The sequence below is a fragment of the Aotus nancymaae genome, unplaced genomic scaffold (assembly GCF_030222135.1).
Source record: "Aotus nancymaae isolate 86718 unplaced genomic scaffold, 86718_ANA_hifiasm-v0.15.2.pri h1tg000058l, whole genome shotgun sequence".
Lineage (NCBI taxonomy): Eukaryota > Metazoa > Chordata > Mammalia > Primates > Aotidae > Aotus > Aotus nancymaae.
Window position 1 is genome coordinate 41040341 of NW_026988472.1, and position 27160 is coordinate 41067500.

Here is a 27160-nt window from a genome sequence, read left to right on the forward strand (position 1 = left end):
AAATAAATCCTTAATATCTTATCTTTATAAAGCTATACTTATATATTTTAAACTATACTTATATTTTGCTAAAATACTCTAAAAGTTGAATTCTGAAAAGATATATTTGAAAATATGTATTAATTCTACATATTGGTCACATAAAAATGTCTTAAACTATTTCACAAGTCACAAAAATAAAGACTTGTCAATTTTTATACGAATTATATTATTTGACTGACCGACTCCTTACTTTCCATTGAATTTCTTTCTCTACCTTACCAAAAAAAAAACAAAGTATTTAATGTCCATTATCTAATACAAAGCCATGGGTCACAAGCCAGTGACCAAAACTAAAGGCTGACCTCTTGCAAGGGAAAAAATTGGTTTTTGAACAATACCTAAGAATGTTATGAAACAGATGTGACTGAGGACCATTTGATAGGCTAAAAGCTGAAAGATGGCATTAAACCTGGCAAAATGGTTCTTAAACACAAATGGTTGAATGATGAAATTATAGAGTACTTCCCATGGCTGAAACATTCAAGAACTTTCTTTAAAATCAAGTGCCTACATTAAAAATAAAATCCTATGCATTCGTAAAATGGGATTATTTTTTAATTCTCTCAGAATCCTGTCAATATCCTTTAAAATCACTTTTTTAACTGAATTTTGAATCTTTTTTTCCACTTAAAACATTGCAAGATTTAAATCTGTATGCGTTTCAACTAGTAGAATCTATCAGCAAAACATGACAAACATATTAAAACCTTCATTCAGACATGTCAGAAATCAAAAATAGTGTTAGTATCTGAATTTGGTCAGATCCTTGGCATTCATAGTAGCATATTCTTAAATCTAACCTACTTAAATGGAACTACAGTTTTCTAATATGATTTTCTATGTTAACCCTAAGCAAACTTCAGTGCTAAGATATTATCAGAAGATAATTATCAGAAGACATTATCAGAAGTGCTAAAGAAATCCTGTTCTCATCAGGAGCAATCAAAAGAACACAGGTCTCATCGGAAAGCTTAGCTCAAACAATGTGATATCAATCCTATAATTCTGTGGATGCTTTGGTTATATGTAAATCATATCTCGCTTCTGAGTTAGTGGCATTTAGACCTAAGCCCTGTGGTTACGATGTACCTGGCAGATACTGAGTGTCTACTGCCTGCAAATTTCTACGCTTGGCAAGTATTTCCCAGTGCCTCTCCCACAGCTCCCTACCTATCTTTGTTCACTGACACTCAGATGTCATCTGTCATTATGTGCTAAGTGTACTGCTCTTCTCATCCCACATTCAACAGCAATGAAAACTACCATTTTATATTATTTGGCTGACCGACTCCTTACTTTCTACTGAATTTCTTTCTCTACCATATCAAAAAAACAAAGTGTATTAATGTCAGTTACCTATACAAAGCCATGGGTCACAAGCCCATGAGGAGTTTACTACCATTCCCTCAATCAGAGGTTATCATCAAATCTACAGATGAAACATTATATATCTTCCTAATGTGTTTTGACCTCCCTTACAAGCAGGAAAAGAGGTTTGGCAATTACTACAGGTGTAAATGCAAACTAATTTGCCACTGCAGCAGGCTGATTTTGGAATTAGAACTTGAGAAACTTACAAAATAATCTTAACAGTTTAAAAACAAAAAAAAACGTTTGGCAGCTGCTGTTCAGATGCTTCCGTCAGTAGTGTTGGGATCTCTTGGCTGTGACTCCTGCTCCAACTCTGAAAGGGTCACTGACTCCACTTGGCTACAGCATTTCTGATGTTATGTCTAAGGCTACGGATACTGCTGTTGATGGAGTCCACACACAACTTCCAGTCACTTCCATTTTCCGAGAGATCACTATCTGGGTAGTTCTCTTGGAGGAACTCTGGTGGTAAAGGCCCAAAACATAACAGTAACAGTTACTTGCAAATCACTTCTTAGAGAAACCAATTTATTCAACTTTCATTCTACTGCTGTGTCTGTGAAAGGATCCTTAAGATTTTTTTCTCTTAAGATTTTAACTAATTAAAACACATGGGCTATAATCATTATTAAATTAGCTGAACAAATCTTTTAATCTAAAAAGAGAACTATATGAAACAGCACCATGCTTAAATCACAATAAAGCAACAATTTCCCTTGACCTTGCCACATACCAGAATAGAAATCTTCTGCTGCCTTGAGTACCCAAGATCAACTTTTGTTACTGTCAAAAGTATCAAACAAGCATCTAACATGTCACTCATCAGCTCAAATAGAGACATGCTAAGCCTCTGCAATGAACAAGAGGCTGCAGTGTTATTGTCCTTTGAGAGGGAAGAAGCTGCAACTGCTAACGGTTTTGGTACTGCTGGGTTTATCTCTGATAAAAGGAATAAGGGTCTTTAGATCTTGCAGTTAGAGGAAGACTTCTATAAGGGAAGGTGACAGAGTAACATAATTCAAGGAGCACTCTTAGAGAAAGTACAGACAAGGAGAAAGGTAGGGAAGAGAGGTGCTTATTAGAAGAGCAGGGCTGCCCTCAGACACATCATTAGGTAATCGCCTAAGTGCCTTTCTGCCCTTAGAAAAGGATCTGGTGATTCCTACAGGTCAGCATTAGTTAGCTACATTAATCTCATTTGTTTTTAAATAGGGTTAGTAAGCTAATAAATGAAGACAATGCCATAAACATCACATATATCCAAATTTTTTAGCAAAGCATGTGTCAAGGTTAAAAGACTTTGGTACCCAAAGGACTAATTAATTAATGGATCAGCAGTAGGCTGGAAGAAGGCTTTTATGGTATGTCACTGGATTCAGTATCCCACTCTATCCTGCTAACATTTTATTAATCAAAAATAAGTTCTGGAAAAAATGTTTGTCCCATCTGCCCGCAACAGCAAAGCTGGGAGGAATGATTATCACACTGGAAGACAAATGCAGCGCTTGCAAAGTTTTCAACAGGTAGCAACAAGGAGCCTAAATTGGCTGGTGTTTCCCAAAATGTGTTCTCTGGAACACTAGTCATAAAAGAAGTTTCTTGGGGAAAAAGTTTCCAGTTGCGCAAATGGGAAATGCTACCCTCAGCAGCTAGTCACCACTTGAAGATTTAGATTGCACACAAGCATATTCAGGGCTCTGAAAAATCCCACAGTAAAAATAAGCGGAGCCTCCTTTTGCTGATTGAAATGTTACAGAGGCAGCCGCATTGGTGGGATGCATAAATGAGGGAGGTGGCAGCATATAGGACAACAGAGGGTCAGGGGTCAGGACTGGGAGATCTAGGCGGCCTTGATGGCTAAAGGCATTCAAAACATGTTTTGAAACTGACAGTCAGCCAGGCACAGTGGCCAAGATGAGTGGATTACTTGAGCTCAAGAGTTCGAGACCAGCCTGGGCAACAACGGTGAAATCCCATCTCTACTAAAAATACAGAAAAAATAGCCAGGCATGGTGGCACATGCCTGCAGTCCTAGCTACTCAGGAGGCTGACATGGGAGAATCACCTGAGCATGGAAAGTCAAGGCTGCAGTGAGCCATGATCTAGCCACTGCATTCCAGCCTGGGCAACAGGAATGAGACCTGTCTCCAAAATAAAAGAAACTGCCAGTCAAGTGAAACCCATCTATTGACTGAGGCCCTTGGGGTGCTTGCTTAAGGTCTTTCCTAGCCATTTGAATTTAAAAGTATTTTACGAGGCCAGGCACAGTGGCTTATGCTTGTAATCCCAGCACTTTGGGAGGCTGAGGCAGGTGGATTGCTTGAGCCTAAGAGTTCAAGACCAGCCTGGTCAGCATAGTGAAACCACATCTCTACAAAAAAAAAAATACAAAAATTAGCCAGGTGTGGTGGCGCATGCCTGTAGTCCTAGCTACTCAAGAGGGTGAGGTGGGAGCATCATTTGAGCCTGAGAGGTCGAGGTTACATTGAGCTGTGATCATACCACTGCATTCTAGCCTGGGCAACGGAGTGAGAGGAAGGGAAAGGGAAAAGGAAAAGAAAAAGAAAGAAAGGAAAGGGGAAAGGGGAAAGGGGAAAGGGGAAAAAGGGGAAAAAGGGGAAAGGAGAAAGGGGAAAGGGGAAGGGAAGGGAAGGGAAAGGAAAGGACTTCATGAAACACCTATTAACATCTAGCTGAATTTGAGAAACACAGTTTAGGGAATGCTGACCTACACTGACAAGATATGATGCAGCAATAAATATATTTATATTTTTCCTAATTACCATTCAAAAGTACTAGCAGTATAAATGGTAATAGCCTGAATAATAACAATATAAGTATTAGATAAATGTCAGCTATAGCAAGAAAGATCTAGAGGTCTTAAGGTGACCATAACTTTTATTTATTTTATTCTATTTTATTTTATTGAGACAGGGTCTCACTCTGCCACCCAGGCTTGAGTACAGTGGCACAATCACGGCTCACTACAGCCTCAACCTCCCAAGCTCAAGCAATCCTCCCGCCTCAGCCTCCCAAGTAGCTAGGGAGTAGCTAGTAGCTAGTGTGTGCCCAGCTAATTTTTGTATTTTTTTTGTAGAGACAGAGTTTTGCCATGTTGTCCAGGCTGGTCTCGAACTCCTGAGCTCAAGGCATCTTCCTGCCTTGGGCTCTCAAAAGGGCTGGGATTACAGGCATGAGCCACTGAGCCCGATCTGACCATAAATTTTTAAATGGTATGTGCCATTTGAGTCTGTGTTAACAGCCTAATAGGTCATACTATTGTAACCTGGGTGGATTTAAGCACATCTAAAGGCAGTCATTGAATCAAATCATGAAGGATCAGGGCAACACATATGTGAAGAATTCTGGAGGGAAATGTTAATATTTAACTGAAAAAGCGTAAGGCTTAAGAGGGAAAAGCTTGGGTAGAACATTTCCTCCCCAACCCTCATGCTTCCATGTGGAGAGACCTCTATGTTAGAAAGTTGAGATGAATGGGACATGTATGATTGAAGAATAAAGCTGCTATTTTTATCTCCACCTGCCTGAATGGCGTGGCCATCTTTCACTGGGTTCTGAACTTAAAAGGGAGTGTCTTTATGATCTCCTAATGCTCCAGCAGGAAGTGATAGCTGTCATTAACTACTTGAAGGCCCAGCCTGTGAAAAGTGATTGGATTGACTCTATTTAGGTAGAAAAGGGATAACCACGAGAAATGTTTATCATTTAAAAGGGAGGGTACATTTTGAGTCACTAGAAGGAAGAACTTTCCGATGAATTGGAGCTGAGACAGCTGGCACCTCATCAATGGAAGTGTTCAAGGCCAGGGGAGGTGACTCTGTCAAAGCTGAGATGGGAGTTCCTGCTCTGGGTGTATTAGAGGACCTGTAAAGTATTTCCTATTGCTAAGATTCGACAGTTCTGCAATATAAAGACATGGATGGGGGTTTAAGGAGTGAGGGTTGTTCACTAATTGCAAATCTGCCTACTAACTTCCTCCCTATCAATTAAGAGCCCTTAAATGATACTGAACTCTAATCAGAGAGCATCAGATAATAGTTCTTTATATGAAATCAACACCTTTGGCTCCTGGACAGAGTTACCTTTGACTACTAATTTTCAGAAGCATTTCCCCCAAATAACAAAATATTAGGGTAAGAAACTATATTAGAATAGAAGAATAAATTGGTTTATTCATTCAATGGGATATGAATCAGCAGTTTAAATGTATTAACAGATCTCAAAAACATAATGTTGAGTGATTTTAAAATGTGTAAAAAGATTACTGCACATCCCCATTTATGTACATTAAAACAACTAGATGCCGAGTGCAGTGTTCACACGTATAATCCCACCACTTTGGGAGGCCAAGGTGAGAGGATCGCTTGAGCCCAGGATTTTGAGGGTGGAGTACAGGGTTGCAGTGAGCCACAATCACACTACTGTACTCCAGTCTGGACAACAGAGCGAGACCTCATCTCAAAAAAAAAAGAAAAGAAAAGAAAATAACAACTACACAACAATATTATATATTATTTGTGCATCTACTGATATAGGTAGTAAAAGTATAAAACATACATGGGAATGATATATCCTACTCCAGGACTGTGATTACTTCTGGGGAGCAGGAGAGAGGAGGAAAGAGATGATGAGTTGGAGTCTAAATTATATCAGTAATGCTTTATTATTTTAAAAAAACACCTGGAGCACAAAACAGGAAATGTCTATTATCAGTGATGGGGGTAGACAGGCATTAAATTATTTTCCATATATTTCTGTATGTTTGAACTCATTTTGAATGAAGCAATACTTTTGCAGAAACCATATGAGGGGTCATAAGCCCAGTCCTCCCATAAGTGCAGGTCTCTCCTCTCATATCTTGTCACCTAGCCTTTGCTCTGACTCTTCCTCCTCCAAGTTCATTTTATCTTTATATTAAAGCAAAATAGACTTTCTTGTCAGCTTCTATTCTTTGGGGCTGGCTCTGCCCCTTGGGACAAAAATGACTCTACTGTCTTATCTCTGCTGAAATAACTCAAGTGACTGCCCTTCTACAAAGCGACAGAACTTTGAGTCTTAGGAGAAATTTGTTAAAATCTTCCCTATGTGGATAATATGTCAAACTCATGCTGAATATTTGTTTACTGCAAAAGACATCTTCCAGATTTTAGTATCATTCAGTGAGAGATAAAATGATAAAAGACTTAGGAAAATATTTTTCATCAATTTTTAAAGAAGTGACCTTTTCCAGATATTAAAGAACTATAAGTCATCTATTTCCCCCACATTAAAAAAATATAATTAGAAAGACACTATTTCTTCTATAAACACATTCATTTCAGAATTGTCTACAAACTTTTTTTTACCATAAGGTAAGGGAAAATGAGTTTAGTTTTTTTGCCTAGTAGGCGAGCTCAGTGATGTTCAAATTGCATATTGTGACCAATTACTAGGTTGTGAAACCAGTGATAGCAGTACTTGAAAGAAATGTAATGGAAAAGAAAATATTGGAATATAACACTCAGAGTAAGTACTGTTTATGAAACTTTTGCTTCAGTTTTTAAAAGTCACACTCACACAGATGCATGTACTGTGTCACAATGTAAAATATATTTCTTATTATAGGTTGCAGTAAAAAAAAAAGATTTGAAAACAACTGGGTTAGATGATAACAAATGCTTATAAAAGCCATTAGCTGAAAACCAGGTTTCTTTAGTCTGAAACACCAGTGCTGTTCAAATTTGCTGGCTATGAAAATGTATGATATGAAGGTAGGAACCACCTGAGATCAGCGCTACAGCTTTGCTGGGTACCAGTGACACAAGTAAGAAATATTTTGCTTCCTGCTTTGTCCAAATTTAAGATGCCACAGGAAGTTTTTAGAAGCTTTATTACTTCATTTGCATATGTCACAGAGACTATACTAAGCTAATGTGCATAAGAAAAACTTAGCAAATTAACCTTCTGTGCTATTGTTGACACTTCTGCAAATGGATGAAGCCCTTTAGCTTCGACCTTGCTCCTCAGTCAATGAAGGTGTTTTGAATTTCCATACCCCTGGCAGTCCATAGCAGGGAGCCACAATCAATAACCCCTTTCCTGTTCTAGTAAAGCCATTCTAGACAGAGCAATTAGCCCTAAGAACCAATGCAGCGAGAAATACAATTCATGATCTTGCTCCTTCCTGTACTCTAATGAGGGACTCAGTAAAAGTTCCATTCTCCTCAGAACAAACACAAACTGAATGGATTCTTCTTTCTGCCCTTTTCTTAAACACAATTGGCTTTCATTTATTCAGACATACTCTACATGTAACAAACCTCGGAGAGCATGAATCTTATTGGGATCAAGGGGATACAGGCCACACGTCCGACTGCCATAGACATTACTTCGGATCAGGACATCTTCTGTGAAGAGTTTGTGAATAAGGTATCTAGCCGACAGGTTTGCGCGAGGCCTAGCTTTTGCCAAAGCCAGTACCAAACGTGGCATCAGTATATTTCTGCATGAATTTCCAAAATAGCCTAGAAGCAAAAGAGAAAGATGTCAATTTTAATAGTAGATATTAGGTTACATTATTTTTTTAAGTCTGAAACAGAAAGATTGGTTTTTCTGAATCATTAGGCTCAAGAATTTGAGAGGTTAAAAGACTTAAGGTCTTACATTTTTATTTATTTTAAAGATAGAGTCTTGCTCTGTTGCCCAGGCTGGAATGCAGTAGCACAATCATGGCTCACTGCAGCCCCAACCTCCCAGGGCTCAAGTAATCCTCCTAGCTCAGCCACTCAAGTAGCTGGGACTACAGGCCCACTCCACCACAACCAGCTAATTTTTGTATCTTTTGTAGAGACAGGGTCTCACTTTGTTGCCCAGGCTGGTCTCGAACTTCCAGGCTCAAACGATCCTCCTGCCTTGGCCTCCCAAAGTGCTAGGATTACAGGTATAAGCCATTGTGCCCAGCCTAAAGCTTTACGTTTTTAGTGGATTATGAGACAGCATGAGAAATGAGGTAGAAAGCACTGTGATTACACATGCTACCACGGTTCAACAGGAAGATTTAATATGCTGTTATCTTTTAGGATACAGTAAGTTTTAAAATTACATTTAGTAACAAATTCTAAGTAATTTAATACATTGTTTCCCTACTTACAAGAAATACTTTTTCAAAAATAAGCTCCATGATTCTTCCTGAAATAGTTATAATTTTTAAAATGTAGGTTTTCTATTTAGTATTAAATTCATTTTAAAATCAACAAACTGCTGGTTCACTTTACATATTGCATCTTAGATACCTTATTTGAAGTGACAAATAAGTTTTGAGACTTCATTTCTCAACTGTACAGATTAATCATCTCTCCAGTCCACAGTGATTCAAATTAACCGTATTTGAAAAATATTATATTTTACATGTAATAAAGAATTATTTGTTAAAGAAAATATATTAGAAAAATATAATTCTTATAAATCAATAAGTATATTCTTCATCTTAGAACATCCATCATTTAATGGGTGGCAATAAAAATTGTTGAATCATACAGATTCAACATTTAGCAGGAGAGATTATTTAGAAACACGGTCCAAAGACTTAACTCTGGGAGATTTACCTAGTAATATTTATCAAGGGTCAGGAAAAAAGTTTAATACTCTTTAACCTGGCAATTCAATTTCTAAGAACCCAACCTAAGATAATAATCCAAAGTATGGGAAAATCTCTCTGAATGGGCCAAGTGTGGTGGCTCACATCTGTGATCCAGCATTTTTGGAGGCTGAGGCAGGTGGATCAGAAGTTCGAGATCAGCCTGACCAACATGGTGAACCCTGTCTCTACTAAAAATACAAAAAAAAAATTAGCCGGATGTGGTGGTGCACATCTATAATCCCAGCTACTCAGGAGGCTGAGGCAGGAGAATCATTTGAACCGGGAGGTGGAGGTTGCAGTGAGCCAAGATCATGCCACTGCACTCCACCCTGGGTGACAGAGCGAGACCTCATCTCAAAAAAAAAATCTATCTGAATGAAAATTGTTTTTTTGCAGACTGATTTATAATCCCCTTCCAAAAAAAAACCCTCAAACGAAAACAACAACAATAAACAGAAACAAAGAAGGAGGCAATTAAATAAATTGGGGTATACTTATTAATGGAATGCTATAATCCTATTAAGAGCAATGATTATGAAGATTGCAGATTCTTGAGGAAAAACAGATACATATTATAACGTTAGAGGAGAGTAATTATATGGGAATCATAATGTTTCAAAATGTTCATAGGAAAAAAAACCTGAAGGGAAATGAAAATGCCCACAATGGTTTTTTAAGGTATTTTGATTGTGGGAGTTTTTTCCCCCCTCTTAAAAATATTTTCCAATTTTTTAAATAAAATGGCATAACAGATTCCACACACACTACAGTGACTGCTTGGCTCACAGCAGGCTTAGTCGCCCTGTCCCCTTGTTATAGCTGAGTCAGGGTTAGAGACATGTGGCCCAAGTTCCCACAGTCTTGGGGCTGCTCTAGATCCTGCCTGCCTGCCTGAGGCTTGCTCAGTTCTTTGCTTCTTTGAATACAGGAGCTATTCAACCAGTGACTTGTGTTGTTGTTTAATTTATCCAGTCTGTGTCTCTAGTGTACAATCTTAACAAATACAGTAGTTAGATTACTTTTATAATGGAAAAAATAAAGATGTAACATGTCACTAATTTCGTTTGAACAGGATCCCAGGTTGTATTCTACTTAGGGTTAACATGGGGGCAGGGTACAGACAGAATAAAGTTTTGCTACTTCAGGTGTTGCTCATCGGTATGGGTGATGCTAAAGTCCAGCACCCTGAGAGGATGCATTGGGAAGCACAAGTGGCAGGTGGCACAGTCACTACTGAACCACTGCCACTTGACACCCATCAAAGCAGGAGGTGCCGTTAGCAGACAGTTTAGCAGTGGGAGCACAATGTTCTGAGAGATGAGATTCACAAATTCGTGCCAAAAATCCTACTGCACACCTGCAATGTGCCAGGCATGCAGAGAACAAGAAGTGCATCTCAGCTGCAGCCCCTCCCCTTCACCATGGAGGACAGTACCTTATCAGAGCTCACATGGTCCAGTGAGTCGGCAAAGAGCCGCTTTCCATAGGAAAAATAACAATCAGTCTCAGAACCATGTGTCTATATATTTCATTAACTCATTAATAAAAGACACGAAATTGTTTCACTTTCTGATGAAATTTTTCAAACACACATAAAAGTAGAGAGAATACTACAATGAGCCCCATAAACATATCACTCCGATACAACATTTATCAGCAAGAGAACTTATTTAAAAATACGTTTTTAAAAAACTCACTCAATGCTTCACTAGATTTCTCTGGGTTATGAGTGGAAGGTTCTTGCATTTCTTCAGCGATAGCATTACCATTTGGCTGCAAGTTCTCATTTTCTCTCATTTCAGAGTCATTCATTGGTGGAAACATCCAAGAATTGCCTTCACCACCATCTCTGTCCCTTTGGTCATTTCTACTGGCAGACGCCAGTGCAACAGGGTTGGTAGGGTTTTTATTTTTGTCAACAGTTTTCTGTTGAAACACAAAACCATATCTGTAAACAAAGTCCCACACCAAGAAAATATGTCTGTTCTACCACCTACCAGGCCCCCCAGGTTGCTAGGGAAGCAACTGCCTCTTAAAAAGGTAGGCTGAAGCCGTAAGAATACCGTGTGTCACAATACCATCTGGAAAGAAAGAAAGGGGTGGCTTCTTCCTCAAGCTGTCATGACCTCCACTCCTTGGAGAACTTAGTAGCTCTGCCTACGGAACTGAATGAGAACTGCCAGTACAAATTAAGTGCATAATAAACATTTCTCGAATAAACAAAGCAGTGAGTTTCTTGGGGATGACCACTTTTTGTTTCTCATGTTTTCTTTTCTTTTTCCCTAGTGGCTCTCAAGTCTGGCTGCACATTTGAATGATCTTCGGGATCTGTAAAAACAAATGGCTGTGCTGGGCCCCACCCTAGGCAAATTCAGCCAGAATCTCTGGCAGTGGGAGCGGGGAGCTCAGGCAGTAGCAACTTTCTTAAAAGTGTCTCATTTGACTCTAATATGCATCCAGGGTTGACAACCACTGCTCTGGGTTAGACCTTCTTGAACTTTAGTGTGCACACAGCACCCTGGGAGAACGCTGAGGGGCGGAGGGCAGGGGACGGAGGTTGGGGAGGGTCTTGCTAAAATGCAAATTTTGCCTCTGAATCAGGACCCTGCATTTTTCACAAACTTGCCAGGGGTCCGCTGCTGCTGGGCTGTAGACCCACTCTGAGTGGCAAGGACCTGTTCCGTTCCTAGTCAAGCACACAGCAGGCCCTTGGCAGACACTGCTTCTCTTCTCTTCTGACACCTAAGCAAATATGCAAATTACCATTTTCCAGGCAGCATCTTAATTTTACATTCAAATTGTTTAGGGTGCAATTTTTGAAGGCTATAAAACGGAATGTTAAAAATAAGCAGATTTGGTTTCAGGCAGATGGTGCTTGAGCTATCACTGAAATCAACCCGTTCACCAGGAAAACATACGCTCAGCTACAAATATTCTTGGCAAATTGTTTCCATAAACTTACTGTAGAGACACAGGAGTGACTAGACATGGCTAGAAGAAAAAGGTGTTTGTGGAAATTAGGAATTGTCATTAAGATACATGTTTCATCAGAAGACAACAGATATGACACTCTTCCCTAATGGCCCAGTTGTGGTAAAACAAACAAAAATCTCTAAAGTACTTTGAAGATAGACTGGAGGAGAGAGAAACTAGATTTCTGTTACCACATAACTATACAGAGTGTACAATATCTGTAATCGTTTAACTCATGACATGTATTTTTTTCACCAAGTTCCATCATCACTGAAAGTGAACAAGTAATGAAGTGTCTGCATTTTCCCCTGCATCTACTCAGCTACCATTGAAACAGCCAAGGAGCACACACCTAGCTCCTTTTTGTGTTTCTCAGTGAGATACTGAAAAAGATTTGCTGAATATCTTGGTAGCTGAAACTTGATCCAATATTATCCTTGGCTTCAAATATACTAATTATAGCACTTTATTTATCTTTAGGATATTTTTATAGAGCATAAATATCAAAAAAGTAAAATAAACATGAAATATGCTTTTGAAAGAACATCCCATGCCCCCTAAATTAAGTTAATGAGATTTTTAGCACATGGCCTGAAGAGCCTGTACATCACGCTATCAGTTCTGGAGCTGTACACAGTACAAACTCAGGCAACAGTTACCATATTTAGATGAAAAATAACTTACTGGAGTCATCTTGGCTTCAGAACACAAACGGTAGATCACAGAATTGATAACAGAAATACAGTCTTGCCAGTCTTTTCCATGTTCACACAAATCACAGGTAGGAAAAATTGTTGCCAGGTACTCTGCAAACAACAGAAAGTATTCAAGAAAATTAGAAAAAAAATAACAAACTAACGAAAAAAATGTTTTATTTAAATACTGACTTTTAGATGGTTCCATTGTGTAATGGTGAGCACTCTGGACTCTTAAATACTGACTCTCTCTTTCTACTTCTCATCCTTTTCTCTTATTCTTTCTGAGAGTTTAGAAATTCCAGCCAATGAAGATGCTTTGCTGAATTATTTCCCCTACCATGAGATCCCCTAAAATACTGACATAGGGAGCTAATACTGAGCTCTTGATGCTCTAAAAAAAAAAGTGTGTAGGTCAGGCACAGTGGCTCATGTCTGTAACCCCAGTGTTTTGGGAGGTCAAAGCAGAAGGATCACTTGAGACCAGGAGCTTGAGAACAGTTTGGGCAGCAAAGTGGGACCCCCATCTCTAGAAAAAAAATACAAAACTTAGCTGAGTATGGTGGCATGCACCTGTGGGCCTAGCTACTCAGGAGGCTGGGGAGGAAAGATTGCTTGAGCCCAGGAGTTTGAGGCTTCACCGATCTATGATCACACCACTACACTCCAGCCTGGGCAACAGAGCCAGACCCTGTGTCTAAAAACACATTTTAAGTGTGTAACCAAATGTTGACTCTTTCAGGGTGCTCCAACCATTTAATAACTCAGTGGATAAATCAGAGCTAAAAGGAAACATATCAAGAGAAAATAGTGTTACTGCAAACATGATTACACGAGGGGCTCACTTATCGTGTCTATCTTCCCCACCTCTTCCCTCTGCCTAGAACATCCTCCTGTTCCCTCTACCTAGTGAAGGAATCCAGAATCCAGCTCAAACGTCCTGTCCTCAGCTAAGCCTTCCCCAACTTCCTCAAAGCAGCTGCTCTGAGCTTCCCCAACACTACCACACTGGACTGGGATGCATCTGTTTCTATCAACATGTCCCTTTCTAGACTATGAGCTCCTTGTAGGCAGAGACACTTATTCATTGTAGTATCCTTAGTACCCATGAGTTCTAGGATCTCAATACATAAGTCTGGAAGGCAGGAGGCTAAAAAGGACTAATCATAAAATTTTATTTCTGTGTTGCTAGTCACTAGCACTGACAAGTCTTTTATTCCCCCACCTTTTGGCAGGGGGGAACTTTTTCTTTTTTTTTTTTTTTTTTAGTAGCAAGTTTCAGGACTAAAGAATTGACTTAGTACTAACCATAAATAACTGTAATAGATGATGCTTGTCTTATTCAACTATTCAAGTCAATGGACAAGTTTTATTCTTTGGAAATTGTTACCAGTTACTTATTATTATTATTATTATTATTATTATTAAGATAGAGTCTCCTTCTATTGCCCAGGCTGGAGTGCAGTGGTGCAATCTCGGCTCACTGCAACCTCTGCCTCCTGGGTTCAAGCAATTCTCCTGCCTCAGCCTCCCGAGTAGCTGGGACTACAGGTGCACGCCACCAAGCCCAGCTAGTTTTTTTGCATTTTTTTTTAGTAGATACAGAGTTTCACCATATTGGCTAGGCTGGTCTCGAACTCATGACCTCATGATCCGTCCACCTTGGCCTAGCAAAGTGCTGGGATTACAGGTGTGAGTCACCGCGCCCGGCCCCAGTTACATGCTATTAAGTTGTAAAATCAGGATCAGACAGGTGAAAAAAAATGAATAGTTTTAAGATTTACACAGACTTCATTATAACATTCATTATATGACCAATAACATTCATTACATGACCAAATGATGATTAAAAATAGAATTCCATCATCACTTTACGTACACATACCTCTAATTGCAGCTATTTTGTTTGGGTTGAGGGATCGGTAGTCTTTCAAATGGATATACTCTGAGCTGCTAATCAGGATTTTCTTGGAGAACAAAACATGAACCAAGTAGCAGGCTGCGTGCTTAGGTTTGGTCATATTTTGTGTGACCAGCAAATGAATTTTAAGTACCTTGACACCTCTTTTTGGATCACCAAGATAGCCTTTAAAAATACAGAGAAAAAGGAACATCCTTAGTTTTGTCATGCAAGGGTACCCTGAAAGTACCCAAGAGAATTAAACTGATTTCTTTCTTCTTTTCCTTCAAATAAGGCAAGTGCCGATAAATTGATTTCTAATTCATGAATTTCCACTTGGATGAATTTTTTTCTACGCTTATCTCTTCCTTTTCCTTAAATGGCTCTCTTTGACACCATCTGACAAACTGTCAACAATCTTCACTTCTGCTGGTCTTGAGCTTGCTGTATTGAACTACTCTGTTCGTTAGCTTGAACACACGTCATTGTTAGGCTGCAGGTACATATGTAAACATGTTGCCCTGAGTTCCCATTGCTCCGTTTCACACTCTAAAAGTACACTCTAGAGCCATTCTACTGGGTGAGTGGATGTTCCCTGAAGACAACGTTGAAAGCATGGGTGGGAATCATTAAGAAATTTTTCAAGAGCGGAGATCCAAGATGGCTGATGATTAGCAGCTCGGGCACGTACCTCCCAGTGAAAGCGCAAAGAACGAGAGGACGCCACACTTTCAGACGAATATTAGTTGCTCACGGACCAGGAGATTCCCAGTGGAGGAGCTCCACGGGTCGCCAGGGCGACTCTTGTGGCCGGCGTGGCGGTTTTGCTGGTGCCTTAGCACGCCAGTTCTTGGTGCAGAGTCCGGAGATTCCCGGGCAGAAAAGCACCATCAATCTTAACACCGCTGTTTTGGCCGGCGCAGTGGATTGCTCAGATTTCAGCGCAGGGAATCAACAAGTTGGACGTCAGAGACCCAGTTAGAAAGTCGGTAATTATAAAGACGACAGATGGACAAATATATAATGAAGGGAAGAAACCAGCGTAAAAAGGTAGAGAATACTCAAAATCAGAATGCCTCTCCCTCTACAGGGGATTGCAATTCCTCATCAGTAACGGAACAAGGCTTAATAGATTACACGTGTGTTCCAATAACAGAAGCAGGTTTCAAAACGTGGGTGATAAGAAACTTCTGTGAATTAAAAGAACTTGTTCTAACCCAATGCAAAGAAACTAAGAACCTTGAAAAAAGGTTTGACGAAATGTTAATGAGAATGGACAATTTAGAGAAGAATATAAGTGAATTGATGGAGCTGAAAAACACAACACGAGAACTTCGCGAAGCATGCACAAGTTTAAACAGTCGAATTGATCAAGCAGAAGGAAGGCTATCAGAAGTCGAGGACCAGCTCAGTGAAATGAAACGAGAAGACAAGAATGCAGAAAAAAGGATGAAAAGGAATGAGCAAAGTCTCCAGGAAATATGGGACTATGTGAAAAGACCTAATTTACGTTTGATAGGTGTACCTGAATGTGATGAAGAGAATGAATCCAAGTTGGAAAATACTCTTCAGGATATCATTCAGGAAAATTTTCCCAACCTGGCAAGGCAGGGTAATATTCAACTCCAGGTAATACAGAGAACACCACAAAGATATTCTTCAAGAAGACCAACCCCAAGGCACATAATTGCCAGATTTATTAGGGTTGAAAAGAAGGAGAAAATACTAAGGGCAGCCAGAGAGAAAGGTCAGGTTACCCATAAAGGGAAACCTATCAGACTTACAGCAGATCTCTCAGCAGAAACCCTACAAGCCAGAAAAGAGTGGGGACCAATATTTAACATCCTTAAAGAAAAGAACTTTCAACCCAGAATTTCCTATCCAGCCAAACTAAGCTTTATGAGCGAAGGAAAAATTAAATCTTTTGCAAACAAACAAGTACTTAGAGAGTTCACCACCACCAGGCCTGCTTTACAAGAGCTTCTGAAAGAAGCACTATACATATAAAGGAACAACCAATATCAGCCTTTCCAAAAATATATCAAAAAGCAAAAAACTTTAACACAATAAAAAATTTACATCAACTAATGGGCAAAACAGCCAGCTAGCATCAAACGCCGGTATTAAACTTATATATATTTTAATTGGATAAAAAGCCAAAACCCATCAGTATGCTGCATCCGGGCCCATCTTACATGCAACAATACACAAAGACTCAGAGAGAAGGAGGAAGATTTACCAATCAAACAGAGAGTAAAAATAAACTAATAAACAAAAAGCAGGAGATGCAATTCTCGCCTCTGATAAAGTAGACTTTAAAGCAACAAAGATCAAAAGAGGCGAGGAATGACATTACATAATGGCAAAAGGATCAATGCAACAAGAAGAGCTAACGATTCTATAGATCAACGAGATAGAAAATTAACAAGGATATTCAGAACTTGAACTCAGACCCGGAACAAGTAAACTTAATAAACATTTATAGAACTCTCCACTTCAAATACACAAAACATACATTACCACCTCACACCTATTCCAAAGGTGACTATATAATTGGAAGTAAATCACTCCTCAGTAATCGCATAGCATTTCATAGGTTTAAATTAAATATTGGTTGGCTGTTTGTTTGTTATCTTCTTCCCTTATTCCTTCCTGACTATATCATTAAGTATAATTATCAGTATAAAAGAGGTTTTCAATACCCATTACTAAACTGCATTCTAGCCTGGGCAAGAAAGCAATACTCCCATTCTCTCTCCCTCTTTCTTTTCCTTCTCCCTCCTCCCCATTCTCTCTCTCTCTTTCTCTTCCTTTTTCCTCCTTCCTATTCTCTCTCTCTCTTTCTCTTTAAAAAAAAAAAAAAAAGAAAGAAAAATACTGGAATACACATATTGAAGTAAAAAAAAAAGATGAAAAACAGCATTATTTATTTAATTCTGAGAGGCTGATTATTTACTCTGTGAATCAATTCGTTTATTTGTTTTTCTTTTCTATAATCAAAAAAAAAAAAAGAAATTTTTCAAAATGCTAGCGTTTACAAGTACTTCCTGTATATCAGGCATGTGCTAAGTATTTTACATCTATGCACTAGCTAAGTTTCATCATTCTAACAACTCTATCATTATTCCCATCCCATTATTTCCAAATGAGGAGACTGAGGCCCAGAAAAGATAAGTTATTTGAAAAAGTCACACTGCTAGTTACATAACCAGTTTTACAATCTGTTTATGAGTCAGCTGCTCTAAACCATGAATCTTCTACTAACATCTTCCATTCTTTATCCTGTTTTTTTAAAGACAAATTGAAGTCATACATCAGGCATAGTTTAAATCCTGCTTTTTCAGTTAACACTATATTTTGAGCATTTCTCTGTTTTCACCTTTTTTTTAAAGTCTGCATTCCTGTCATCATGATTTTCCTCACAAGTGACGTTTATGTTGTACTTACATCCCAAGCATTAAGAGCTTTAAATGCATTGTCCCACTTGGTCCTCATAATTCTATGAAGTAGAAACTATTATTTTTGTCACTTCACTAGAAGAAACTAATATTTAGGTTAGGAAAGTGGCTGAGGGTCATAAGGTTAGTAAGACACAGAGCTGGGATTTGAAGTCAAGCAGGCAGACGTGAGAGCTCATGCCCTCAACCATTAGGCTTTACTGTCTCATATGCTGTGGATATACCAGAAGTCAAGTGATTGATTTTCTATCATAATTTATTTTTTTGTTTCTAATTTTTCCCAATGATTCTGTGAAGGACATTCTTGTAACAAAATTTTCATGTAATTTTTTTATTACATTTTCAGATAGAAGTGAGATTACAGAGTCAACTGGCAAAAATGTTTTTATGCATTTTTCTAAAAACTATCTTTCAGAAAGTTTGCACCAATGTATACTTCTAACAATGTATCAGAGTGCCCATTTTAATACAGAGATACAACTTTTTATTTCTGGTTTTGTTTTTTTAGCTGGAGTACGGTGGCATGATCATAGCTCACTATAGCCTCAACCTTCTGGGCTCAAGTGATCCTCCCACCTCAGCCTCCCAAGTAGCTGGGATTAAAGGCACATGCCACCATGCCTGGCTAACTTTTTGTATTTTTTTGTAGAGATGGGGTTTTGCTATGTTGCCCAGGCTGGTCTCAAACTCCTGCGATTTGCACACCTCAGCCTCCCAGATTGCTGGGATTAACAAGCCTGAGCCACCATGCCTGGCTGAGACCACAATTTTTTGAAATGTCTTCTAGTTTGAGTAACAAAATAATTTAAAGGAATAAGCTCTCCTCTAGGAAGGGAGTCAACAAACTACAGTCCACTGGTCCATCCCCCCACCGATCTGTGTGAAAGGTATGCTGGCCCATGGCCATTCCTATTCATTTGCCTATGGGATGAGGCTATTTTTATGTTACAACAGCAGAGGTGGGTATTTGTGACAGACAATACTATCTAGTCCTTCACAGAAAAGGTCTCCTGACCCCTGTTCTGTTCTTGTTATTTCATTAACAAGAAATAAGCTGCTTAGAAGTTGAGACAAAAATGAACTGACTATAAAATATTTGGAATGGTTACCCTCAGAAGCCACAGAGCTTGGGGGCCCCTCATCTCTGCCACTGTGGCTTGGCAGGCAGTACAGTGGACTGGTAAGAAACATGAGCTTTAGGCCAGGCACGGTGGCTCACGCTTGTAATCCTAGCACCTTGGGAGGCTGAGGCAAGCAGATCACTTGAGGCTAGGCATTCGAGGATAGCCTGGCCAGAATGGCAAAACCCCATCTCTACTGAAAATTCAAAAATTAGCTGGGCATGGTGGTGCATGCTTGTAACTCCAGCTACTTGGGAGGCTAAGGCAGGAGAATCGCTTGAACCTGGGAGGCAGAGGTTGCAGTGAGCCAAGATCATGCCACTGCACTCCAGGCTAGGCAACAGAACAAGACTCCACCTCAAAAAAAAAAAAGAAAAGAAAAGGAAACATGAGTTTTAAAGTCAGAGAAAGCTAGGGCAGAGCTCCAGAAGTCCTACTCACAAGCTCTGTGACCTTGGGGATGGGAGTAATAAAAGTGTCAACACCATAGAGTCATTATGGGTATAAGTGGAGAAGAGGTATGCCAGTTGTTCAGCACAGTGCCTTGCATGTAATACACTTTTAATAAACATTAGTCATCATTCTGAGTATCACCTCAAACCTGTCCTCAAAATAGGAAACACACAACTTCTACTGTCTTGCATCAAGGAAGTGGAAGAATGTAGCTCAAATAGTGGCACTTATAATATGTGTCATTTCAAACTCACCATACTTGGGAAGGATACAGACAGATGATGAAGAAGAATCCTCGCCACTGTCACTGTCCAATAAAGTTGAGCAATCCATTGTGTTCAGGCTGTTTTCCACGCCAGGGTCTACTTTTACCAAAACGTCTAGAGGTAACAGTACTGAAAGAAAAGAACTCTCAACTGAGAACTCTATATCCAGCAAAACTGTTTTTCAGGTACAGAGGGGAAATACACTCTCAGACAAAAAAAACTAAAAATATTTGTTGCCAGCAGACCTACTCTTTATTTTTTTTAGACTCTGTTGCCCAGGCTGGAGTGCAACAGCATGATCCTCTGCAACTTCCACCCTCTAGGTTCAAGCAATTCTCGTGCCTCAGTCTTCTGAGTCACCAGAACTACAGGTGCCCACCACCACACTTGGCTAATTTTTGTAATTTTAGTAGACATGGGGTTTTGACATGTTGGCCAGGCTGGTCTTGAACTTCTGACCTCAAGTGATCCACCTGCTTCAGCCTCCCAAAGTGCTGGAGATCTACTCTTAAAGAATGGCTAAAGGAAGATCTTCAAACAAAAAGGTTATGATGATAGAAGGAATAGTGACAATCAGACAGGAAGAAAGAATAGAAAAATGCATGTGGAGAAATAAGCATGTGGAGAAATGGAACAGCCACACTGGAAAACAATTACTACATTTGTAATTATAATTACTATTATTGTAATTATTTTTATAATTTAAAATATGGTAATTAATTGTAGTTTTTTTAAAGAAACTGCCAAACTGTCAATCTTATTTCTGAGTTAAGCACTTAAGAGTGAAATTGATGGAAATTCCACTCTTAGGCATTTAACCCAGAGAAATAAGAGTTCATGTTGACACAAAAACATGTACATGAGTATCCTCAGCAGCTTTATTTGTGATAGCCAAAAACCTGAAAACAGCCCAAGTGTCCTTCAATAGGTGAATGGTTAAAGAAACTGTGGTAAATCCCTACCACAGAACACTAGTGAGCAATAGAAATGAAGAATAGAAAGAGCAGAAAGACGGGCAATACAAAACCATCATGAGTTCTCTAAATCATATGGAATGACTGAAACAAAAATGAAAACACCATCTGATACCTATGACAATGATATTTAAAGGTGGGGAGAGCAAAGGAACCTAAGTGGAATTAAAGTTTAAACACTTCATTCTAAGTGGTAAAATGTTGATTCCAAAAGGCAGTGATAAGTCACATATGTATACAGTAACACTCAGAGCAGCTACTAGGAAAACTGCACAAAGCAATATACTCAAAAACAAACAAATCAAGATGGAATACTTAAATTGTTCAAGTAACTCACAGGAAAGCAAGAAAAAGAAAAGGAGAATGAGAAACAGAGAAAAGAAATAGAAAAATAATAAAATAGAAGGTTTAAACCCTGTATCAATAATTACCTTAAATACAAATGATCTAAACGCACCAATTAAGTAGCAGCAATTGGCAAAGTAGATAAAAAACAAGACCCTCGATTGTCAGGTAGTGTTAATGAAAACAAAACAAAAAAAAGACCCAACTATATGCTCTTTATGAGAAACTCTACAAATTCAATAACCTAAGTAGGTTAAAAGTAAAAGAATGAAAAATATATACCATGTGATATGGTTTGGATTTGTATCCCTGCCTAAACCTCATGTTAAATTGGAGGAGGGGCCTGGTGGGAGGTAACTGGATAATGTGGGCAGATTTCCCCCTTGCTGTTCTCATGAGACTGCGTGAGTTCTCTCGAGATCTGATGGTTTAAAAGTGTGTGGTACTTCCCCATTTGCTCGCTCTCTCTCTCTCGCTCTCTCTCTCTCTCTCTCGCTCTCTCTCTCTCTCTCTCTCCTGCTACCATGTGAAGAAGGTGCTTGCTTCCCCTTCACCTTCCGCCATGACTGTAAATTTCCTGAGGTCTCTCAGTCATGCTTCCTGTTAAGGTTGTGGAACTGTGAGTCAATTAAACATCTTTTCTTCGTAAATTACCCAGTCTCAGGTACTTCTTTATAGCAGTGTGAAAATGGACTAATGCACCATGCAAAATTAATCCAAAAAAAAGAAAGCAGAGTGGCTATATTGATATCAGAGAAAATAAACAGACTTCAGAGCAAAGAAAGTTACTGAGACAAATAAGAACACTACATAACAATAAAAGGATTAACCCCCAGGAAAATATAATGATCCTCAATATGTTGACACCAATCAAAAGTGTCTCAAAATATATAAAGCAAAAACTTGAAAGAGTAGAAAGAAAAAATAGACAAATCCACAATTATATTGAGGACCTCAACACCCACCTCTCAGCAACTGACAGAATAACCAGACAGAGGCCGGGCACAGGGGGCTCGTGCCTATAATCGCAGCACTTTGGGAGGCTGAGATGGGCAGATCACCTGAGGTCAGGAGTTGGAGACCAGCCTGGCCAACATGGTGAAACCCCATCTCTACTAAAAATACAAAAATTAGCAAGGCATGGTGGTGCATGCCTGTAGTCCCAGCTACTCAGGAGGCTGAGGCCCCAGAATCACTTGAATCTACGAGGCAGAGGTTGCAGTGAGCCAAGATCACGCCAATGCACTCCAGCCTGGGTGACAGAGCGAGACTCTGTCTCAAAAAAAAAAAAAAAAAGAACAACCAGACAGAAAACCAGCAAGGACAAAGAAGACCTGAATAACATACAACCAACCAACAGGATTTTCATTATAGAACATTCCAGCTAGTAAAAGCATAATACACATTTTTTTTCAAATGCCTATGGAACATTCACCAAGACAGACCACATCCTGAGCCAGAGGAAAAAACCTCAATAAATCTAAAAGAATTGAAATCATATAGAGTATATTTTCTGACCACAGTGGAACCAAACTAGAAATCAATAACAGACAGGAGAAAAATCTATAAACACTTGGAAATTAAACAGCAAACTCCTAAATAATCCATGTGTCAAAGAGAAGTCTCCAAGGAAATTTAAAAATACACAGGGCACGGCTCAGGAGCAAGATGGCCTAATAGAAGCCTCCACTGATTGTTCTCCCCACAAGAGCACCAAATTTAACAACTATCTACAAAAAAAAGTACCTCAGTAAGAACCAAAATCATCTTATGTCTCTGCTCAGCCACAGTGGGATAAGGCACCAAGTGGACTCTTGGGGGTCCCTGATTCCAGGCCTTGGCTCTTAGATGGCTTTTCTGGCCCTGCCCTGGGCCAGAGGGGAACCCACTGCCCTGAAGGGTGAGTCCCAGGCCTGGCAGCATTCATCACAAGCTGAGCGAACAGCAGTGGTGGCCTGGCAGTACCCGTCATGGGCCCATGGCAGTGGTGGTCACAAGGAGAGACTTCTCTGCTTGTAGAAAGGGGAGGGAAGAGTAGGAAGGACTTTGTCTTATGGCTTGGGTGCCATCTCAGCCACAGTAGAACAGAGTACCGGGTAGATTCCTAAGGTCTGCAGCTCCAGGCCTTGGTTTCTGATTGGCACCTCTGGACCCACCCAGGGATAGGAGGAATTCACTGCCCTGAAGGGAAGGACACAAGCCTGACCGGCTTTACCACCTACTGATTGTAGAGACCGAGGACCTTGAGCAAACATAAGCTGTAGCCAGGTAGTGGTTACCGCAAGCCTCAGGCAAGACTCAGGGCTCTACTGGTTTCAGGTCTGACCCAGAACCGTTCCAGCGGTGGTGGCCACAGGGGTGTTTGTGTCACCCTTCCCCCAGCTCCAGGCAGCTCAGCATAGAGAGAGACTTCTTTGTTTGGGAGAATGTAAAGGAAGAGGCTGGGCACAGTGGCTCACTCCCAGCACTTTGGGAGGCTGAGGTGGGCAGACCACCTAAAGTCAGGAGTTCCAGACCAGCCTGGCCAACATGGTGAAGTCCTGTCTTTACTAAAGATACAAAAATTAGCCAGGCATAGTGATGCACATCTGTAATCTCAGCTACCTGGGAGGCTGAGGCAAGAGAACTGCTTGAACCCAGGAGGTGGAGATTGCAGTGAGCTGAGATCACACCACTGTACTCCAGCCTGGGTGACAGAGTGAGACTCTGTCTCAAAAAAAAGCACAAGAGTCTGTGCCTGGTAATCCAGAGAATTCTTCTGGATCTTAACCAAGATCACCAAGGTGGCACCTCTACAAGTCTTCAAGAGCCATTGGGTTACTGGGCTTGGGGTGCCCCCTGATGCAGATACAGCTTCAGTGACCAAAAACTTAGATCACAACACCCAAGTCCCTTTGAATACCTGGAAAGCCTTTCCAAGAAGGATGGCACAAGTAAACCCAGACTGCAAAGACAACAATAAACATCTAACTCTTCAATGCCCAGACGGATGAATATCCACAAGCATCAACTCCATCCAGGAACACATGACCTCACCAAACAAATGAAATGAGGCACCAGGGACCAATCCCAGAGAAACAGAGATATCTGACCTTTCCAACACAGAATTCAAAATAGCTGTTTTGAGGAAACTCAAAGAAATTCAAGATAACACAGAGAAGGAATTCAGAATTCTATCAGATTTTTACAAAGAGACTGAAATAAAAAGTATCAAGCAGAAATTCTGAAGTTGAAAAATGTGGTTGACATGCTGAAGAATGCATCAGGGTCTCTTACTAGCAGAACTGGTCAAGCAGAAGAAAGAATTAGTGAGCTTGAAGACAAGCTATTTGAAAACACAAAGAAGACAAAAGAAAAAAGAATAAAGTATGTCTACAAGATCTAGAAAACAGCCTCAAAAAGGCAAATATAAGAGTTATTGGCCTTAAAGAGGACATAGAGAGAGAGATGGGGTAGAATATTTATTCAAAAAGATTGGCTGGGCCAGGCATGGTGGCTCATGCCTGTAATCCCAGCACTTTGGGAGGCTGAGGTGGGCAGATCATCTGAGGTCAGGAGTTCAAGACCACTCTGGCGAACATAGTGAAACCCCATCTCTACTAAAAATACAGAAATTAGCCAGGCATGGTGGCAGGTGCCTATAGTCCCAGCTACTCAGGAGGCTGAGGCAGGAGAATCGCTTGAACCCGGGAGTGGATGTTGCAGTGAGCCAAGATTGTGCCACTGCACTCCAGCCTAGGCAACAGAGTGAGACTCTGTCTCAAAAAAAAAAAAAAAAAGATTGGATGGGCGGCAGTGGCTCATGCCTATAATCCTAGCACTTCAGAAGGCCGAGGTGGACAGATTACCTGAGCTCAGGAGTTCAAGACCAGCCTGGGCAACATGGCGAAACCCTGTTTCTACTAAAAATACAAAAAATTAGCCAAGTGTGGTGGCGTGTGCCTGTAATCCCAGCTACTTGGGAGGCTGAGGCATGAGAATAACGTGAACCCAGGAGGCAGAGGTTGCAGTGAGCTGAGGTCACACCACTGCACTCCAACCTAGGCGACAGAGCAAGACTCTATCAAAAAATTTAAAAAAAAGATAATAACAGAGAACTTTCCAAACCTAGAGAAAGATACCAATATCCAAGTACAAGGTTATAGAACACCAAGCAGATTTCACAAAGAAGACTACCTCAAGACATTTAACAATCATACTCTCAAAGGTCAAGGATTACAAAAGGATTCTAAAAGCAGCAAGAGAAAAGAAACAAACAACATACAAAGACCTCCAATATGAGTAGCAACAGACTTTTCAGTGGAAATCTTACAGGCCAGAAGAGTGTGCCATGACATATTTAAAGTGCTGAAGGAAAAAATTTTTATCCTAGATTAGTATATCTGGTAAAAATATCCTTCAAACATGAAGAAGAAATAAAGACTTCCCAGACAAACAAAAGCTGACAGATTTCATCAACACCAGACCTATCCTATAAAAAATGCCAAAGGGAGTTCTTCAATCTGAAAGAAGACATTAATTACCAATAATAAATCATCTGAAGGTATAAAATTCACTGGTAATAACAATACATACAGTATTAAAACTCTGTAATTGCGGTGTGTAAAATACTCTTAAGTAGAAAGACTAAATGATGAACCAATCAAAAATAATAACAACAACTTTTCAAAACATAGACAGTACAGGCCGGGAGTGGTGGTTGACATTTGTAATCCCAACACTTTGGGAGGCTGAGGTGGGCAGATCACCTGAGGTCAGGAGTTTGAGACCAGCCTGGCCAACATGGTGAAACCCCGACTCAACTAAAAATACAAAAATTAGCCAGGCATGGTGGTGGGCACTGGTAATCCCAGCTACTTAGGAGGCTAGGGCAGGAGAATTGCTTGAACCCAGGAGGCAGAGGTTGCAGTAAGCCGAAATCACGCCATTGCACTCCACCCTGGGTGAAAAGAGCGAAACTCCGCCAAGAAAAAAAAAACATAGTACAATAAGACATAATAAGTTGTCATTAGTTTAAAATAATGGGTTATAAGACAGTATTTGCAAACCTCATGGTAACCTCAAAGCAAAAAAACATACGATGGGGCTGGGCATGGTGGCTCATGCCTGTAATTCCAGCACTTTGGGAGGCCGAGCTGGGAGGATCACTTGAGCCCAGAAATTCAAGAAAAGTTCAGCCTTGGAAACATGGCAAAACCCCACCTCTACAAAAAATACAAAAAATTATCTGGGTGTGGTGGCATGTGCCTGTAGTCCAAGCTATCTGGGAGGCTGAGGTGGGAAGATCACTTGAGCCTGGGAAGTCAAGGGTGCGGTGAACCAAGATCATGCCACTGCACTCCAGCCTGGGCAACAGAGCAAGACCCTGTTTAAAAAAAAAAAAAGATACAATGGATACACAACAAATAAAAAGCAAGAAATTAAATCATGCCACCAGAAAAAATTACCTTCACTAAAAGGAAGACAGGAAGGAAGGAAAGAAGGAAGAGAAGACCAAAAAACAACCAGAAAACAAATAACAAAATGGCAGGAATAAGTCCCAACTTATCAATAAAATAATTGAATGTAAATGGACTAAACTCTCCAATCAAAAGGTAGAGTGGCTGAATGGATAAAAAAGCAAGAAACAATGATCTATAGTGTACAAGATGCACACTTCATCTGTAAAGATACACTGAAAATAAAGGGATGGAAAAAGATATTCCATGCCAATGGAAACCAAAAAAGAGTAGGAGTAGCTGTACTTATATCAAACAAAATAGATTTCATAACAAAAACTATAAGAAGAGACAAAGGAGACCATTACACAATGATAAAGGGGTCAATTTAACAGAAGGATATAACAGTTGTAAATCTCTATGCACCCAACACTGGTGTACCCACATATATAAAGTAAATATTATTAGAACTAAAGAGAGACACA

General features: G+C 39.9%; 1 protein-coding gene across 1 annotated transcript in view; it reads right to left on the minus strand.

The window, feature by feature from the left end:
- Window positions 1-1670: 1670 nt before the first annotated feature.
- Window positions 1671-27160, minus strand: part of BEND2 (BEN domain containing 2) — a 53413-nt gene continuing 27923 nt past the window's right edge. The window contains 7 exon segments of the mRNA XM_064364572.1: window positions 1671-1747; window positions 1750-1875; window positions 7734-7937; window positions 10750-10978; window positions 12710-12831; window positions 14606-14806; window positions 19907-20047. Coding sequence (XP_064220642.1) covers window positions 1671-1747; window positions 1750-1875; window positions 7734-7937; window positions 10750-10978; window positions 12710-12831; window positions 14606-14806; window positions 19907-20047 — 1100 coding nt within the window.